At 54.8% G+C, this 19,918-nt stretch overlaps 2 protein-coding genes across 2 annotated transcripts; one reads left to right on the top strand and one right to left on the bottom strand.

The window, feature by feature from the left end:
- Positions 1 to 159: 159 nt before the first annotated feature.
- BU26DRAFT_592374 (SpvB-domain-containing protein) lies at positions 160 to 8,418 on the bottom strand. Its single transcript, XM_033834833.1, has one exon. The coding sequence runs from the start codon at positions 8,316 to 8,318 to the stop codon at positions 240 to 242; it is 8,079 nt and encodes a 2,692-aa protein (XP_033686269.1). The 5' UTR covers positions 8,319 to 8,418; the 3' UTR covers positions 160 to 239.
- Positions 8,419 to 9,022: 604 nt separating this feature from the next.
- BU26DRAFT_549797 (uncharacterized protein) lies at positions 9,023 to 18,787 on the top strand (the record flags this gene model as incomplete). The annotated part of the gene is made up of 1 exon (XM_033832016.1): positions 9,023 to 18,787. One exon carries the CDS (start codon positions 9,023 to 9,025, stop codon positions 18,785 to 18,787), a length of 9,765 nt encoding a protein of 3,254 aa, XP_033686268.1.
- Positions 18,788 to 19,918: the final 1,131 nt, after the last annotated feature.

Raw genomic sequence — 19,918 nt, 5'->3', positions numbered from 1 at the left:
GCGAGGTACGAGCATAGCTACCTTGTTGCTTAGTGAAGTACGAGCGGAGCAATTACAATTACGTTCGAATTGCCAGCTAAGATACCAGGCATACAAATGTAGATATTTGATCAACAGAGAAGCTATGGGGCTGGCGAGCGCGACTCCTGCGGGGCACGGCGCCGCCCTTCGCTAAGTGAGCAGCGGAGCCTCAACACCACGCTAAGCATCGTGACTGCTGCGCAATTATGCCCAGCTAGTTACCACTGAATCCTAAGCTCAAGCCCGTTGGGTTGCTGGTTTCCGTTCGACCTCATATCCCTCATCGGGTTCAGAGACGGCAGCTCAATCCTCACCCCGCTAGCCTTGCTCTCCGTTGGCCCAGCTCGAACGACAGATGGCGGGTCCGGTGAGACCGCCTGCACAGGTCCTGGCTGAGTAGTAGTCTTGGGCGCAGCTTCAGCAGGGGCAGCAGCAGGCTTCTCGACCGGCTGGCCCGCATCTCCGCCGTCGCCCTCACCTTGGGTAGCACGGTATGCTGCGACTCCAGCGCGAGCACCAAGCATGGCTAGGTTGATGCCCATACCCACAGCGTTCAACCCCGGAACGAACTCTAAGACACCGCCCACGACCTCCGCCCCGGCGATGATCCGATCGGTCCAATTCGTCGCCGTGGCGAGGTCGTGTGTCGCCGTCGCCAGACCAATGCCGGGTATGAGCTTGCTCGCAACCTTGGAAAGGCCCCAGGCGGCGCCAGCAACGGCTGCTTTCTTCGCTACGCCCTTGGCCGCCGCCTTTGCCGCTGCCTCGGCAAGCTTCCCCGCTGCTCGGGCGGCACGCTCTTTGGCAATGGTGGCGAAGGACTTGCCGGTGCCTTGGACGACCTCGTAAGCGTGGCCTTTCGCCACACGTTCCATCGTCTGTCTGACCAGTCCCTCGAACTGGAATATCTCGCTGGCTTCTCCTTCGACGACAAAGACGAGGGTATGCTTTGGCATCGCGCCTTTTAGGCCCGCCCACACCTTCGAGAGCCGCTCGTTTATCCATCCACCCTTCCCGGCTGCCCCCAGGTATTCTTTGGCAGCCGCTACCTCGGCCTTGGCGTCCGCGACGCCATTGAGGATGCGCTTCTCCAGCACAGCCGAGTCCTTCATGGCACCAGTTACGGCATCCTTCAACTCGATGTATTTGACCTGGATCATGCCGTCCTTGGTAATGATGTCGAGTCGTTTAAAGCCGTCAAAGCCTGCCTTTAAGACAGCATCCTTCCAACGAGCAACCCAGACTTCTTTCTCGGCACCCTGTTCGATCGTTTTGACGTACTCCCATACCATATCCTGGGCATCGTGCCCCTTGAAGATGTCCCTGAGCCACTCGGGCGGCCCTAAGCTAGGAGAGGCGCCGTTCCCGTCAACATAATGCACTGGGTTGGAGAGGCAGTACTGGTAGAGATTCAAACCGTCCATACCCCCTCCAGGATCTGCACTCGTCCACCGAGCCAACCACGGGGCATAATATCGGGCACCGTGGTACGACAGGCCAGTTTCCTCGTCTCTCTCCTTGCCCGTGAAGCGATACCGTTTCGGAAGCTCCAACGAGCCATCAACGCCGGCATACGTGGTGCTTCCGTACGGCGAGTACTCCTCATACGTTAGCACACGCGCCTGGTCATCGAGTTCCACAGTTGCTGAACCCTGATGGTTCTTCAGCCGGTATCTGTGGACTTGGCGCGGAGCCCTGTCAGTCCCGTTGATGTCGAGGGTGCGCGTCTCAATGAGCGCCACCCTGTCAACGTCGTCTCCCACGTGGAAACTTTCCCTTTCCAGCGTTACTTGGCCCGACTGATGTCGGCGGAATATCTCCAATGTGGCCCCCAGATAGATGCGCTCTTGTATTAGGTTGGGGCTACGCTCGATAATCTTCCTCACTCGCTGTCCCGAGGCATCGTACACATAGTACGCCGTGCCACCACCGCCAAGATCGACTTGCTTCTGCTGGTCGAGATAGTTCCATGTCACGTTTGGCGTGCCGGCGGAGCCTCCCAAATGCGGCATGCGAGTCATGTTACCGTGAGCATCATAGAGGTACTGCTCAACGCTACTAGATATGCTAGTCGAAGTGAGGCGATTTCCAAACTTGGCTGGTTCTAACGTGCTTGGCTCGTTGTGCTCGAAGACTTTGGTCCACGTATGCCCCGGCGCCAGAGGATCATCGACGCTGTGTTTCATTTTCTTCATGTTCCCAGTGCGGTCGTACACGTAGTCTTCACGATAGGTCCCCATGGCACCACCATCGCCAGGCTGTGGTCCGCTTCTCGCCGAGTCCTCGTGCGAGTACGGGATCGGGGATCCTCCCGGCTGACCCAGATGCTCGCGGCCACTTGCGCGGATCAGCTGGCAGAGGGCGTCGTACGTGTAGTCGGTCACGGGCTCCACTACTCGGTTGCGGAAGTACACGGTCTGCTGGGCTGCATCCTCAATGGTGGAACGCATGTTGCTGGGGTCGTAGGTATATCGTAGATCCTGGAGGACGTCTGTTCCCCCGGACGACGGCCGGGTGGAGAGAAGCCTCACGAGTTCCCCGGTGCTGGAGTATTTGTACGTGGTTGTAACGCCGTTCGCGTACGTGACGCTCTGTCGAACGCTTCGGGCATCGTATTGGAGATCTGCGACAATTGGTGCTGGAGTGGCTGACTCGCCACGTATGATGGCAGAGACCTGCACAAGACTGTTGATCTCGTAGGAGAAGAACGTCACGCTCTGATTCCCATTATTCGAATTTGGAGACGTAATGCTAACTGGTCGGCTAAGAGCATCAAACGAGGCGAAGCCCCTAAATGCTTCCGGCTCTAAATGCGAATCGAGGAAGGACCACAGAGCTCCCTCATCCACGAAAGCCGCTGAGTCCATGTCCATAGGAATGATGGCCTCAAGTCCTTTCCAGTCGACTGTTTTCTTGTACTCGGTATTTAAGCGCTTGGAGTTCTCGAGCAGATTTCCCTTAAAATCTCGCCTCTCATTAACTGTCAAGCCTGCTTGGTCGACCACCAAGTATGTTCTCGACTTGAGATTGAGTTCCGCCGCCCGGGGGTGATGCTCGCCATACACTTTGTAGTTCACAATACATTCTGTTGTTGGTCCGCTGGGAGAATGTACATCGCCTGTCACGGAGGTGAGTAGATGGCGACCAGCTTTGTCGTACACGGTCTTGAGTCGATGGCCCCGGTCATCCCATTGGTATAAGGGCTCTTCAACAGCGTTTTGCAGGTATGTCGTTGTGCCAGAGTCCATTGACCTTCGGATCATGGCGCGGCCAGCCATATCGTATTGAAACATCTCAACAATGCGACCCGGGAGGTCATTGCCATTCATGGTATCTGAATCTCGAACAGCAAGACCATGTCCCTGGATATCGAATTCGATACGGGTATGCTGTTTCCACTCCTGGCCGTCCAGTTCGTGGTCTAGGCATGCTACCCTGTTCCACCCCACCTTCAGATACACCCGGCTGAGAGAATCGAAGTGGGAGACAACGCAAGTGCCGGCATGGACCTTAGACTTCTCGGCCGCTTGTCTCCGACGGTCTCGCTCGGGGAGGGCCATTCGTTGCTGAAACCAGGTTTGAAATGTCGGCTTAGTGGCGAAATATGCCTTCGTGTATTGCTTCACGTCTGTGTCCGTCCGCGGATCTAGTTCGACCGTGTCATTGTTGTCCCACGCTTCCGATGTCCATGTCGTGAAGACTGTCTTCGTATACGCTCCGTTCGGATGGACCGTCGCCACGTTTCGGCCCATGGCATCGTAGAAAGCAATAGAGCTAACTCCTGCTCGGACATCGAATTCGAAGGTATGCATGTGAGTGAACCACGGTTCGTACTGTGCAACCGTCAGGCCTTTGTTGTTATATATGGTCCAGCCGCTCGAGATCCAGCGTGGATTGGAGGGTTCGTCTGTCAGTACGGGCTGGCCATCCTCGTCAAAGATGATGCGACCGTCCGCGTCCCTTTGCGCGACCGGACCGGGCCGAGTCTGCGCCTTGGTCTGAACATCCCGGCCGAATCCGTCTGTGTACGAGAAGGCATGGTGCATTTCAGGCTCTTCATTCTCAGCCAAGTCTTCTTCATGAGTGACGCGGGAAAGAGAATACGAGGCTACCGGCTGAGGAGAGCCTGAGCTCTTAGTCCGCGTGTATGCCCCGAGGTCATACACGGCCCTCCACGTAGCCCCATGGAGGATGGCCCTCGGATCCGCCGTGGGATTTGTCATGTGTGCCAGGACAATCGACTCCGGGAGATCGGGCTCAAAGCCTTGCAACGTGTCGCCGACCGGCTCGCCAACCTTACCCATCACCGCCGAGCCTACAACTGCACCTAAAGCATCAGTGGCTACGGCTGTTCGGTTTCCATTTGCATCCGTAAGGAGCAGTGGTTGTAACGTTCGATAATCGTTGCCGTTGGAGATCCTGTTACCACCGCCGTCTCGCTCGCCAATGGTTGCAATATTACCTGCCGAGTCTTCGGCCTCGACGACGAGCATAGTGTAATCGTCGTACGTCACGGATGATTCTACCCCGAAGACGTTTCGGGTCCTGATGAAGCTGTAAAAGCTAGATCGAGCATCGTTTAGCTCTTGCAATACATCGTCAGACTGGGAGTAGAATATCAAGCCACTGCCAGTCCAGTAGCCATCGTAGGGATCGTCTTCGGGGAATTGATCCGAGGATTTGAGCTCGCTGCTAGAGTAGTATCCCCCGCCGTCTCCATCTTGACTGGTAAGGACACTGTCTCTAGACGGAACGAGCGGCAGGCCGCCTCTCTGGTAGACACTATCGAACAGGGCTGCCGTGAATACTAGCCCGTAGCTCTGCAAAATAATGCCGCACACGTCCATCTGGCCCAAGGGCAGAGAAGATGCCAAGTCATCCGATCGACAGATCGTTCGAGACAGACCCAAGAGCCTCTTTTGGGTCTTGGACAAGTCCGGCTGTGCCTCGTACGGAATCTCTTCGGCATCTTCCAGAAGCTTGAAGTTATCTGTGGAGAACTGGTCAAGGCTAAATGGCGAGCCGGGCTCTGGCGGTACGAATCCGGTTAGCTCGTACTCCCGATGCTGGCAGTTCATCGGCACTCTGTAAGCATGTGGGAATCGCGCTGGATCATCTATAGGGTTTGTGACTTTGCTCTCTGAGTACGTCATGTAGGTCTTTGTCTGAGCGTCTCTGTCCCACGGAGTCGGGAGTGCAGCGTCCTGGTCGGCTCGGCCATATGCGATGGCTACCTCGCGGAGTATCTGGCCGTACTCATTCCTTTCCAAGATGATCTGCTGGGTGATACGCGGGTCGGACACATCGCGTTCCAGATGATACGTCAAAATCTCTCGCGGTGTCGCCCTAAAGACAGCACTAGCGTTGCTTGACCCTTGCTGTAGCTTCTCGATTGTATAGTTTGTCTCCGAGAAAGACACTGGGGTCTTGGCTTTCTGGATCTCAGCATCGGACGAATCAACCTGAGCATCATTCATGTATATTTCCTGACGCAGCAGGCGTCCTTTCAGAGCACGACAAGCATCGTACTCTTCTGCTGCTTCAACTTCGGCAGGAAGAATTGTATCCGGCAGCAACCACCAGCCAGGATTGTGGAAGTATTCGCGCTCATATTGACGTGAGATTGTGTTAAAATCCTTTGAAAGTCCCAGGTGAAACCAGGACTTTGTGTATGTTGCCGGCAAGCTGTACTCTTCCGCTGTGTTGCTGCTGTCTGGAAAAGATATCGGTGACAGGTTCTCCGTGTCCCATTGCTCCACCATTCCAAAGCCTCGAAACTCCCGCTCGACGCCGTCATAATGGCCATGGTGATATGCGAAGCTGCTCGTGAAAACGTTGCGACTGATATGATCAAACGTCTCGGTGAACTCTACAACCGCGACAGGGTATGGCAACCGACTGATCCATGGCCTGCCGACCTTTCTGTCTTGAAGATAAAACTTGGTGGAGGTGCTGTAGTGAATCTTGGTTGAGGCGCCCATGTTGTTCTCGAACTCGACGAGCAGGTGGGGCTTGACACCACCCATCAAATCCACATACTGCATCGGAGACTCAGCTGTTGGCAACGGATCCGATATCACAAGACAACTGGTTCCATTTCCGTGGATGTCAATGATGGATACATCAAGGAATGCGGAGATATTTGTTGCGGAAGCAAGCATTTTCGCGTCGCTCCAGCTGTTGCCGCACTGATTGAAGTAAAGGCGTGGCCCGCAACGGTGAAGGTAGATCAGATCAGTCGTCCCAGAGCCATCGATATCTCCTAGCAGGACTCGTTCCGGGTCAAAGTAGTCGTCATCATCAAACTCCGGTGGATGGTCCATGACGATCTTCGCTCCAAATCTGCCGTAGCCCAGGCTGGGCCAGAAACACACCTCTCCGTTGCCGATTAGCACCACATCTTGCATACCGTCGCCAGACATATCGCCAAAGCAGAAACGGACCCGAGCTAGGGGCTTGCTCTTGAACAGCTGCCAAGGGTTCTCACATTCCTCTAAATCAATGGTGAAGCCTTCTGGGGCGCCAAATCCCTTGGTGCCGAGTGATGGATACCACACAGACTGATCGGTCATGACGGCATCGGGATGGCCATCACCAGTCAGATCGACAAGGTGTAATGCTTCACTGTCTAAGCTGGCCTTGAAAGTAGAGTCAAATGGCCTCCAGGCTTCCCACTCTTCCTTGCCAGAGCTCTGGTAATAACCAAGCGTGCCGGAGTCCGTCACAATCGACACGAATCCGTCTCCTTCGAGGTCCATCCATTGTATGTTGCCTATGTTGGTCATGTTGGGCAGACTTGGCACTGTCTCCATATGGTCAAACATCGGACGGGAGACTCTGGAACCATCTGGCTGCACTAGTTCTGAGATGGGCGTAATGTTGCGTTTGTAATACCATACGCCATCTAACTCTGTCAGAATGCCAGAGACACCTTCGCCGAAGAGGTCGATACACCGTGTCTGTGGTTCCGCTAGGCCCGAGGGTATATTTTCAAGTGCCTCCCGCTCGATAGTTCGCAAGTCATCCTGCACAGAAGGTTCAGAATACTTGAACTCAAGGCGGGGCATGGACCGCTTCACGTACCCGGACACTTCGCGGGAGTCGTGGCGATAACCAGACTGTTCGACCTCGGCCAGGAATGAGTATATGTTGGCGTCTACGCCGTTCGTGAGGTAAATGAAGTCTGTGCTCCGAGTTAGGCAATCCATGCCCACGTTATCTTCGTGTTCGAAGTGATGGAACATCAGTACCCTTCGGCAGAGCCGAGCGGTGCGCACTTCAAAGCCAGACGTGTACCTCGAGAAGGCATCGGGTCGGTGTTTCCAAGGTGTGTTTTCCCTTGGCGTCGGACTCTGGTCGTCATGTTCTCCGTAGTCGAATACAATCTCGAACATCCAGCCCAGATCGTCGAGTGCTGCCTGGCTAGGGAACACTACTCGTTGTCCATGGGTGTCTAAAAGGGTTGTCCTGTTTCCGTACCTGATGGACTTGATGTACCTATTTGCCTGGCGGATCACGCCGTCGGCTCTTCCTCGCCTCTTTTGGTGATTCTTGCTCAAATCCACTCCATCCCCGTTTTCTGACTTGTAAGTGAATGTCATCGCGTTCCCTCTCCAGTCTCGTGTGTCGCTGATAAGCCAAGAAAATGTTTGCTCTGGGGCTACCTGATTGAAGATTCTGGAGTTCTCCGACCGCCCGTAGATGCTCAATGTGTCGTCTGATGAGTAAACACGCCAGTGAACGTCACCTTCCGCCTCCAATTTCGTCCATCTGTCGACTCGACGGTAACTGCCCTCAATGCGCGGCTTGTAGCGGTGGATGACGTACCCTGGGACCGAAGCCCGGTCTTCGTGGCGAGATCCGTCAGGGAGCAGCGCCGGCACCAGATCTTCTGCCCCAGAAATTACGAACACATCCAATTCAATGTCGTCCTTGTACTGTGGAAGCCCTTTACTCGTCTTTCGGGTGATGGAGTCCAGGCCCAGAGACCAGCCAAAGCCAAAAGGCCCGTGGCCGTTCCCGGAGTCGTATGAAAGCGACAGCGTCGGCCCGAAGCCATCACGGCCAGGGCTTGTCAGAATAGGCACTGTCAAGGACGCCGTGCCTGTGACCGGGTTGGTGTCAAATTTCTCGCCCATTCCTTGGATAGTTCCTCCTCCTTTAGGGAGAGTAGCTCCTGGCAGCGGTGACTGCTGCTTTGTCGGGCTATTCGACGGGGATAAATCGCCTGGCTTCCCATCATTGCGCCTAGACTTGGTCGACGTTACGCCTGCGGTTTGCTGTGGCTCTTTCTCCATGATGTTGCTTGCGGAATGGTACTCCCCTCAGTCAACGCTCGCCTGATTACCGATAGAGTTGACGTCGACGAGCAAGGGCGCAAAGTGCTTTGGGCATCCGCTACTTTGTCTACTTTTCTAGGTCAAGCCATGTATTGACCTGCTGTTAAGCTTTCCATGGAGGAGGTCCAGCGGCCTCGACTAATGAATGGGCTCCTTGAGGAATTTGCTTTGAGCAATTACAGCTCTCCCTTGATGCCCCCAGATCAGCCGTACCTGTAGTTCAGATACGTCTGACCTGAACTCAGAGCGTGTCAGCTCCTTCTCTCCAATCACTGGCTTCGAAGGGCGGGGTTGGCGGCATCTTCCGCCAAAATAAAGTTTCGTCAGTCCAGAACTGCAGGACCAAGCGTTCAGCCGCACGATGTACCACCAATCAATGCTCCAGTGTGGCTGATGTGGCTTGGAATTCCCCTCAAGACGCGAATAGTGGCGTCGCGCTGAGCCTGAACCATCTTGGCACGACTAAATGGTGGACGTGGTAAGTTCAGTGACCCCATCCACATTGCTGAGCACAAAGGCAAAGCTGCTTGCTGTTCGCGCGCAATGTATTGAAAGCCTTCTTCTTGCTTTCTTGGCTGTCCTGCCTCGAGACCTCATCAATCACATGGGCAGCTCTACCCCAAGCACGTCACCGAGCTACCTCCAACTCACAGTCGTCGACAATGGAGGCACCGCCTCCAATTGTCTCTGTGCTGGAGGCTGCGGTCCCCGTTACACTATCAGTTGGGTCGACAGGGCCCGCCGTCACCCTCCTACACTCGTATCTCCTCCAACTATACTACGCCAATAAGCCCAGGGAGCCCTTCGTGAACTATCTACCACCGTCCGAGTTGGCCACAGCAACCTTTGGGCCTCGGACCAGGATCGCAGTATTGTCATTCCAAAAGGAAAACCAAGATTTGCTCGCCTCGGCTCCCACCGGAACGGTCGACCGGGAGACTGCGACAGTCTTGTACACCAGGCTGATTCAATCCAACGTCGACCCCAGACACCCCTCCGTCTTTTTTATTGTAGGCCGCACCCGATATGCGGACGGCTCCGGCAGCTCCGACTTGGTTGTGTCGGTCTATGACAAAGACTTGCGTGAGCGGAAGCTCCTCTTCGTCACTTCCCCAGATACGCAGGGGTTCTTCGCCGCCTCGTGTGGCCGCAAGGAGCTAATTAGGGGCGATACTGCACGGCTCCCAGCCCTGCTGGCCACTGTCTCGACCAAGAAGAAAGACGTTCTGTATGCCTCAGGCTTGGACGACATTATTTACGAGGCCACATCTCTAAGCATCATCGACATTCAACTCATGCAGCGCCCACCCTCTGCTCCAATGGCAGATGACTTCACTCAAATGGTCACAGCCCTGGATTCAGTCCTTCCTCCGGTCAAAAAGAGCACGGTGCATAGCCAAGATGCTTCGCAAGTCTCGTCCGGAGAGGCTGTGGCCAGCCAGGCACGTCAGGCGGTACCGAGTCCTCAACTTGGAGAGCGGATCCGATTGCTTCGAGAGGATGACGAGGCTCGGGACCTCAGCTATCTTACCCGCCTTAAAACTGTATCCTTCTCGAAACCAAATCTTATCAACGTGGTGCTGGCTCATCGCTTAGCCGAATCTGCCCAATCCGAGGACAAAATTCCGCTCCCCCCTGAGCTTTTCTACGCCATCTTAGCCACAGACACCTTCAAAGACATCGCAGCACCAAGCGCTGAGAACTTAGGTCAAGCCGACCTCGACTTAGCGACCCCAATCAAACCCTTGCTTTACCAACTAGCTCTCCTCGATGACTCCGTCATCACGAGCGCGGTTGCAAAGGCGGTCGCAAGCAGCCTTGCTCCTCCTACATTGATTGGCGGTGACTACATCAGGGATTGGCATCGGATTCGCGATGCCGCTAAAAACTGGCTTATAGTGCAACCCACACTCGAAGACCAGATATGGGATCTCATTCAAGATTTCTTGGAGAGTGGGAAAGAGGCAGCCGTGAGGGGCGTTCTCGCTGAAGAGAACATTCAAGGCGACCTGTTTGGTTTCATCGAGAGGTTGATTCAGGCCTTTAGCAGGACGCGGGACACTGTGTCCAGCGAGCCACTCGCGGGGAGTCCGCAAAGCCAGCCCTCCAGACCGCTTACGGACGCCCATACAGCGATGAAGAAACTTAGGGGCTCACCCGTCGAGTCCCTGAAACAGCTCGCTGAAGTTGACACTTCGGCCTTGGCAATACACATCGCCAATGAAGTACCGGATGCAAACATTACACACGAGCATCCTACTGTCACAGCAGCCGCATCACAACTCGAGAAGCATCTTGCAAAGGACTTTCCAACTCTCGCCTTCAGAGCTAAGCTGCGACGTCGTGTCAACCCTGCGCCTCATATTAAGCTCGCAGGGATATCATCGCCGAAAGATCGAAAAGGGACATCAACTAGCTTTGGCGCGCCAGAGCTTGGGATTGATGCACGCGCAGTATCCAGCTTTCTAGATGCCCATGAGGAGTTCGACCTACAGCACTCCAAGCTGGAATCGCTTCTTTCCAACTCCACCATAGATTCGAAGACATTCGCGAGCCTCGCCAAGGTCCAACGGATCTTCAAGGTGGCGCCCACATTTGAGACAACGCAAGCTTTGCTGGATGAAGGGCTTCACTCAGCCACTCAGATCGCCAGTATTGGCCGGCCTCGGTTAATTACCAGTTTAGCTAAGAAGCCCAGTTTCACTGTGGCCGAAGCCGAGGAGACATACGCTCGAGCAGCCGACGTCAAGCTTGCGGCGTCCCTCATCACAGGCAACCTTCAAGGCGCTGCAAACGCTCTGCGTGCTACAGGGGTGTCGGAACCACTCCCACCAGCCAAGCTCGAGGCACTCTTCAAGGAGTTTCCCAATCTTGCCTCCCTCTTCAATCTTGGAGATATCTGCGCCTGCTCAGAATGCATGACGGTGTACAGTCCGTCGGCATATCTGGTCGACGTGTTGGAGTTTCTGGGAAACCGATATGTGTTAGAATCTATTGACGGGCCTGACGCCGGGCGTACCGCGCGAGATGTCCTGTTCAAGCGCCGCCAGGATTTGGCAGAGCTAGACTTGAGCTGTGACAATACCAACGTCACGTTGCCTCTCATTGACGTTGTGTGCGAACTCTTAGAAGATATTGTGGCCCCAGATGGACTAAGCCCGGGGGCATTCTCTGGGGCAGTCACTAAGGGCAAGGTCTCCACGGAGTTGCTGCAGTTTCTCCGTGATGAGTTGAGGCTGCCATTCACGGCGAACGCCATCATTTCTGATGAATTCAATGGAGGATATAGGACCGTTCGAGACCAGACCTTTGTCGTGTCACTCAGTTCCAACGACCAGAAAGTTCGCGTTTTGAGGCAAACCTACGGTGACGCTGCTGCTCTGGGCGCAAGTCCCACGTACGTCAACGCTGTGGCATACGAGCGACTGGCCAACTGCACATATCTGCCAATGCTCCCATTCAACTTGTTCCTGGAAGAATGCCGCGCATACCTGAAGCAACTTGGGGTACCAAGAATACGGTTGATGAAAACGCTTGCGCCCAACGCTGCATATAACAATGCGCTGGAAGCTCTCGGGTTCAGTCCGACTGAAGGGGGCCTCATCACCAACATTGATGAGAACGGCCAAGAGAAGTACTGGAACACTGGAGATCCAGAAACTATCGTGAGCACGCTCAAAAACGTCCTGACTTTCACCAACGCGGCGCGGATCGAGTACACCGAATTGCAAGCGCTCATCAATGCCACGGCCTGGCTCAACCCGCCAGCCGAGCCACCACCAAACGCATCCGTGGAATCAGTCGGCGTGATGTTCATCAAACACAAAGATAGCACGTGTACTTTGAAGGAGAAAGACATTGAGGGTCTCGACATCGCAGCATTGGACCGTCTGCACCGCTTTCTACGCCTCTGGAAGGGGCTGCTTCGGAACAACAAAGCCGGATGGACAGTGGCGTTGCTTGACAGATTAATCATAGCACCTAAGTTGGGGACAGGGGAGCTCGGCGGTGACTGTCTTGTGTCCATTGAGGACGTTGGAGAGTTGGCGAGCCAACTGTCGGCTCATGTCCGCACCAGCATCGACGAGGTCGTCAACATATTCGCGGGGCTCCCTCTTCAGGGCCAGGGGACAACATATGGCTCGGTATTCCTCATCACGTCGGCAAATGGCCCGTTGGACTCAGATTTTGAACTCCGCAACATTGCTCTCAACGACTCGGACACACCACCTCCAGTTATTCCCAGGCTCTCCGAGAAGAGCGAATACATCTCACAATGCCTGAGCATAACATCTGTGGATACTCGGAGCTTAATTGAACTGATCTCAAAACCTCAGCCTGATTCAATTCTGACACTCGGCAACCTGTCAAGAATGTACGCCATCGTTTCAATCAGCAGACGATGCAATATCTCTGTCGCCGAGTATGGCATCTTCTCAAAGCTCAGCAGCCTAGACCCCTTGTCCACAACGACGAGTCTCTCGACTTTCGCCAGCATGGTTTCGAATGTGCAGTCACTAGGACTTTCCGGCTCCGACCTTGACTTCCTCACACAGCCGCCCACGGCCGAGCCCTTGCCACAAGAGATACCCGACGCAACCGTTGCTCAGCTCCTGACCTCGTTGCAGCTAAAATACGCCGAGGTCCAGGCCGCTGGCAAGTCACCGTTTGACGATACGTTGCCCGCGGCGGAGAATCAGCCCAGCGCACTCGATCTCCTCGCGCAAATCAAAGGGATCTCGCAGCTCGACCTTTCTCAGTTTAAAAAAATGCTCACCGGCGAGTTCAATGCTGCCGAAGGGTCATCGTTGATCACGGCCAAACTCCACGGTAACATCTCCTACGATGCAGAAGCCAACATCACTCAAGCACAGCGTGCTCTAGCAGCCGACCCTGGGAGTGAAACTCTGAAGAAGGAGCTCGTCAAGGTTCTGTGTGAGGCTCTGAGTGACCAATTTGCTTTGTTTCAGCGCGAAAATGCCCTCGCAGACGTCTTGCAGTACTTTGAACTGAAAGCAGAGGTGACCGCAGTATTGTTGGATAAGATCAGGTCGCTGAAGACATTGCTAGACAAGGATATCGCTACCGGAAATGTGACGAAAGTGGGATTCCCTCTGCAATACAGGGCTATTTACTTGCTGCACAAATTGGCATTCCTCCTTGGCAAGATTGAGCTCTCCGAGACAGATGCCGCCTGGCTTCTTGACAAGGCTCCCATCCTAGGCTGGGCGGACCTTGGAACTCTTCCAGTCGATGCTTCACATGCTCCTGTTAGATGGGAACTGTGGTTGGCTCTACTGAACTACCTGTCGGCGATACAGGGATCTGACTTCCCTATGGTCAAGAATCCAGAGAACAAGACAGCACCGTTCACACTGAACGGTCTATTTGATCTGGTCCTGAACCCTGGGAGCGAGCTCGAGACCGTGTCCAAATACCTCAGCAAGCTACTTCCAAGCGATGAAGCCATCACTTCCGACCTGATAGCTCATTTTGGATATACAGTGGGAAACCTAAGGCAAACCTCTCAGCTTCAGCTCCTCGAGTCGGCCGCAAAGATGGTACGCCAGTCGAGCCTGGAGACATCCGTTGCTATTGCTCTGGCTGAAGCCGAAACTCCGGGCAGTCGAGACGTTGTCTCAGCACGGGATACTCTGAAGTCTCGGTACACAGTACAATCAGATTGGTTTGATGTCCTGAAGACCATCCAAGATCCGCTGCGAATCAGAAAACGAGACGGGCTCATCGATTTTATTCTAGCATCCAATAAAGCGACACTCACCTCAGCCAAGGATATTTCCGAGCTGCTGCTGATGGATGTCGAAATGAGCACGGAGACGCTAACGTCTCGCATCATTCAAGCCCATCAGTCCGTCCAGCAGTTTTCCCAACGCTTACTTATGGGTCTGGAGCCAACCCCGATCGCCGGTGATGACCCTTTCTGGTCCCATTGGACGGAGATGTCACAATACCGTGTCTGGGAGGCTAACAAGAAGGTGTTCCTCTATCCTGAGACGTGGATCGAGCCGGAGCTGCGAGACAACAAGTCCGAACTCTTCGTGGAGGTGGAGGAAAAGCTCAAGAAAGAACCCATGACGCCGGCCAATGTGGAGCTTGTAGTCGCCGGATACCTCAATGGCCTTGAGCATATTGCGGACCTCGAAGTGATGTCGACATTCTACGAGGTTCCTGTCTCTACCTTGCACGTCTTTGCGAGAACCAAGGGTGGTGATCCGCGTGACTACTACCATCGGGCCCTCGTCTATGAAGCCGACTGGAGCCCTTGGGAAAGATTAGACGACGTGGGAATTTCTGGGAACCATCTGCTGAGCTTTAAGAGGAACAACCGCCTTGCCGTCGCATGGCCGACATTCACTCTGGAACAAGATCCTGTGCAGCAACAGACGCCGCCATCCATTCCGGATCCGAACAACCTCGTGGACAATAGCGCTGTATCGAGGAGACAGAGGCTGAAGATCCAGCTGTCAATCAGCACCAAAAACCCAGATACTGGGAAGTGGTCAACCGCGCTCATGTCCCAGGATGGAGTGATGTGGCCGGGGCCAGGCGACATATACGCAGCGGCAGAGACATTCCCCGAGTTTCTCAACGAGTCCATTAGCCTACAGTACATCGATCTAGAGGGCAACCTGGGCCAAATGATTCTGGTCTGCGAGAACACGACGGGCCGGGGTACCTACACTGGCGCCGCCAAGGTCATCGGCGTCTTCAACCTCGCTGGCTGTAAAGGATACCCTGAACCGTTCCACTTCGGATTGTTGAGTGGCGAGACATATCCACAGTTGGGATTTTTAACATTTCCCCAATTTCGAAACACATCGTTCGTGGAGCAACGATTCCGGAAGAGCAGGAATCTCGCCACTACCTCTAAATCTGACTTGGCCATCCGGACGATGCTGGACGGGGGTTCGTTTGCCTCCATTCTCGGCACTGAGTATGGTCGGTTCGCGGTCACTCACCCAACGCAACTCACCGTCATCGATCGCGCCTTTGTCGGCCTGCAAATGTACTCCCTGGGTAAAGCCAAGGCAAAATACAACAATGCCTTCATAGCGTCCTCGTATCGGGCGTTCATACTTCCACAAGGCACCTTCCTTCCATACTTTGTGAACGACTCCTCTACGCGCGGTTACTTTGTCCTCCCCGGCTACGAGAGCTCCACCAAAGGGGACACCAACTTTCGCACGGCTTCCGACACATTCGAATTCTTCAACAAAGTGATCAAACTAGCGTTGAAGTGGATTGATGCGTACTACAATCTATACAACAGGAACATCAAGCTCCTCCGACAAAAGCTGAACGAGGATGAGGATTACCAGATACTGAAGAAGGAGTTCTTGTCCGTCTACTTCAACGCTGAGGTCTCCACGGACATGAAATTCAGGGCTGGCAAAGCAAATCTGGCAAGCTTCTACCATCCGCTGGTGTGCCTGTTGAAGTCGAAGCTCTACAACGGGGGAATGCCCGAGCTTCTAGCGCGGAAAACACAACTCTCGGTAACCGACTTCGACTTCAAGAAGTCGTATGACCCCCAGGAGTACGTCAGGATGCCGTATCCACAAGAGAACCTCGACTTCTCGCTGTCCGGTCCGTATTCCGGCTACAACTGGGAGCTCTTCTTCCACCTGCCCTTCCAGATCGCCGCCGCGTTTAGCGCTGATCGTCAGTTCGAAGCGGCACGAAACTGGTACCACTACATCTTCAATCCACAGGGCGCCGACATGGAAGACCCGTCGACGGGGCCCGACAGAGCAACGGCGCCGCAGAAGCGGTACTGGCATACTAACCCCTTCTTCAGGATGCAGGTCAAGGATTATACAGAGCAACTCATTGATGGTCTGCTCAGAGAGGTCGCCGCTGACCCGGAGGGGTTCTCTCTGAGGGACGCACTCAAAACGCAGATCCAGCTCTGGAGAACAAACCCCTTCGCACCTCATGTGATTGCCCGCACTCGACCGGTAGCGTATCAGATGGCTGTAGTGATGAAGTATATTCAGAATCTGATTGATTGGGGTGATCAGTTGTTTACGCAACTCACGCGGGAGACGATTACCCAGGCCTCGACGCTCTACATGGTGGCCGAGAAACTCTTGGGCCCCAAGCCACGCGTTGTGCCTCCTGCTATTCCGGTCCCAGCTAGGAACTACCAGGAGCTTTCAAGTAGCATTGACTTGCTGGGGAATGCTTTGCTCCGGATAGAGAACTTAGTTCCTGATCTTGGCTCCCTGCCTCACCACGGACAAGAGCTCCCGGACAACCCGCCGTTCTCCTCCTTGTACTTCGGCATCCCACCAAACACCAAGATGCTGGAGATGTGGGACCTCGTGGCCGACCGTCTCTTCAAGATCCGCCACAGCCAGGACATCAACGGTAGTTTTGTGTCTCTGGCTCTGACCTCGCCGCCGATCGACCCCGGGGCACTAGTGCGAGCATTGGCTTCCGGGGTATCACTGCAGGATGTCATATCTGGCCTTAATGCCCCGCTGTCGCATTACCGCTTCGGCTACATGCTGCAGCGAGCGCAAAGCCTAACTGAAATGGTAGTCTACCTGGGCGGTCAGCTCCTAGGAGTGCTGCAAAAACGCGACGAGGAGAGCCTGGCCAGGCTCCGTAATGGCAGTGAACTCACCGTCCTGAAGGCCGTGAGAGAGGTCAAGATTCTAGCCATTTCCCATAACGAAGCTACCGTCGAGGCGCTAAGCGCATCTAGGGCAGCGGCGGAGGAGCGGAAGGCCTACTACGAAGGACTCGCCAAAGCGGGCCTGAATTCAGACGAGAAGAGGAGCTTGACGGTCAAGGCGGAGACATACGACGATGACGACGACATGCACGGGGGCTACATTGCCGCGGAGGTGTTTCATTACGTCCCCAACGTCAGTGTCGGCATCGCTGGCTTCGGCGGGTCGCCCAACGTGTCCGCGTCTTATGGCGGGAGCAACCCGGCCTCGGCTATTGCGGCCCTGATGAGCGCCAAAGCCTGTCGCCGAAGCAGTAAGGAGACAACCGCCCAGCTCGCCGCGACGGCGGCTAGCTACATCCGACGGGGAGAGGATTGGGGTTTCCAGAAGCGACTCGCCGAGAAGGACATTGCTCACATCGACAAGCAGATCGCGGCGGCCAACGTTTCGGGAGAGATGCTAAAAGCCGAGCGGGATGCACACGACACCAACATAAATGAGGTGGCTACGGCGGAAGCCTACCTGCGGTCCAAGTTTACCAAAACAGAGCTGTTCGAATGGGCCGTCGGTCGCACATCGGCGACATACTTCCAGGCATACCAGCTCGCATTCCGCATGGCCAAGCGCGCCGAGCGTTGCCTGCAATTGGAGCTCGGCGATTTCTCGAGCGCGTCTCTGATCAAACCGGGCTATTGGGATAGCCTGCGAAGTGGTCTACTCGCCGGCGAGGAGCTGCAGCTCGACCTGGGACGCCTCGAGGCGGCGCACACGGAACGACACGCCCGCGAGTTGGAACTGACCAAGTCTGTGTCCCTGGCTCGGCTGGATCCCATTGCGCTGCTGGCGCTCCGTACTTCTGGCAAGTGCATCTTCTCCCTCCCGGAGGCGATCTTCGACCTCGACCACCCAGGCCACTACTTCCGCCGCACCAAGACCATCGCCATCTCCATCCCCTGCGTCGTTGGGCCATTCACCTCCGTCTCGGCGACGCTGCGCCTGCTCTCAAGCCGGTACCGTGCCAAACCCACGCGACCGGACTCGTATGCGGAGACGCCCGGGAGCGATGACCGCTTCGTGTATAACGTGACGCCGCCGCCCGTCATGACGGTCGCGTCGTCGGCAGTCAACGACGCCGGCGTGCACGACCTCCGCCCAGACGATCCGCGCTACCTGCCGTTCGAGTACTCGGGCGTGCTAGGCACGTATGCGCTAGAGCTGCCGCCAGTGCAGCAGTTTGACTACGCATCAGTGGCAGACGCAATCCTAACCATCTCGTACATGGCACGGGATGGAGGCAGCAGGCTGCGGACAGCAGCGACGCCCGCGCCGGTGGCGGGCGCTGCGGGGGTGGCCATGCGGACAGCGTTTCCCGTGGAGTGGAATGCGCTCAAGGCTGGGCGTGCCATTGAGCCGGTTCTCGTGAGCCGCGGTCGGCTGCCGCACTGGGCTGTTGTGCAGGGGCGGACGGCGATGGTGAAGGAGACGGTTTGGTGTGCGATCCCTGTCGAGGGTGTTGACCTGGAAGGCCTCGTTGTCAGTGTGGCGGACACAGACGTTATGTTCGAGAAAGCCGGAGAAGAGGATTATTATTGGAAGGGGACGCTAGGGGCTGGAAAGGTCAAGTATGGAGAGAAGGTCAAGATTGAATGGAAGGACGAGGCAGATACGGGGAGAGTCGGGGAGCTCATTTGCGTTGTTAGCTTTGATGTTAAGGAGCCCACTGAGTAAGGGTTAGTTTGAAGTCTTGCTCACCTTCTAGTTGTTAGCAGAGAATACAATTGATCTAGAGTTACCTATGTTGCAAAAATAAGGTAAGCTATAATTTCGTTTACGCTGTTAGTAATTCTATGAATGGAAGTGGATTGGATAATTAATTGATTATTTCTAATTCTACTCAGTTCAGCCGCGTTACCACTCACCGCGGATCGAGCTCACGCTGGCGGAATGGGGGACTGCAAGCTCACTACGGTTAGAATCAAATTTAGGGACATGTCCAAAGATTGCGCCTAAAAGACCTCTATTTTAGAGGCAGTTTTTAGAAACTTTTCTGTAATTCAGGGAAGCTTATGTGAGGATGCGAAGCTTAAGAGAGGAAAAGAAGCCAAAGTATAGACTCGCGGCTCGACATGAGATATTATTGTGGGGGTTGTAGCCTAAGCATTTGGATAGCATAGTAGGAAAGGCGAGTCTGGCAATAGAAATGTATTAGGAGCAAAAGGATCACGATCACCTTCTGCTCATGTAGAATAACATTCTATATATATAGATATCCACTAACAAAATAGGATGATAGTTGGGAAGGCAGGAGCATCTTAGGCGGCCTCATTGTGGACAAAGCAAGCCAGATACAAAGCGGGACAACACGCCCGCGCCCCAAAGCGCATGGTAGGCAAGACGCAGTAACGCTCGTGGTGAGGGTAAGAGTAAGTGTGAGTGGGCAAGCAAGCGCTGACATGTGCTTGTATTTGCGCACACCACGAGTGGTGCCGCTGGAGAAGCAGAGGATGCAAGTATGGATGGAGCACTTCATCCGCTACCATGGTTTTCCTCCAGTAACCGAACGGATCGTAGCGGAACAGGATTTCTTAACTCCTCTCTTCTCTATTGCGGGGAGAAGCGCACTGCTTTCTAGTTGCAACGACCTGCTGCAACTCCCTCTTCGTTTTGGCCACCACTCAGCATCAGCATCACGAATCTGGTCGTTAGTGAAGGTGAGACCTTGATAGAATCCAGTCTCGTCTCTCTCGGAGGGGCGAGGTGGGAGATATTGGTCGCCAAATTAATGCCTCAGGCATTATGGCCAAGAGCAAGCAGGCAACAGTGCCCCGCTTCACCATACAACTCAACATCACTCATCCT

This window comes from Trematosphaeria pertusa (assembly GCF_010094035.1).
Source record: "Trematosphaeria pertusa strain CBS 122368 unplaced genomic scaffold BU26scaffold_5, whole genome shotgun sequence".
Lineage (NCBI taxonomy): Eukaryota > Fungi > Ascomycota > Dothideomycetes > Pleosporales > Trematosphaeriaceae > Trematosphaeria > Trematosphaeria pertusa.
The sequence above is the reverse complement of the archived record's forward strand: the minus strand, read 5'-3'. Positions and strand labels throughout refer to the sequence as shown.

Excerpts from the sequence above, each read along its gene's own strand:
- BU26DRAFT_592374 (XM_033834833.1), bottom strand. The coding sequence starts at position 8,318 with ATGGAGAAAGAGCCACAGCAAACCGCAGGCGTAACGTCGACCAAGTCT.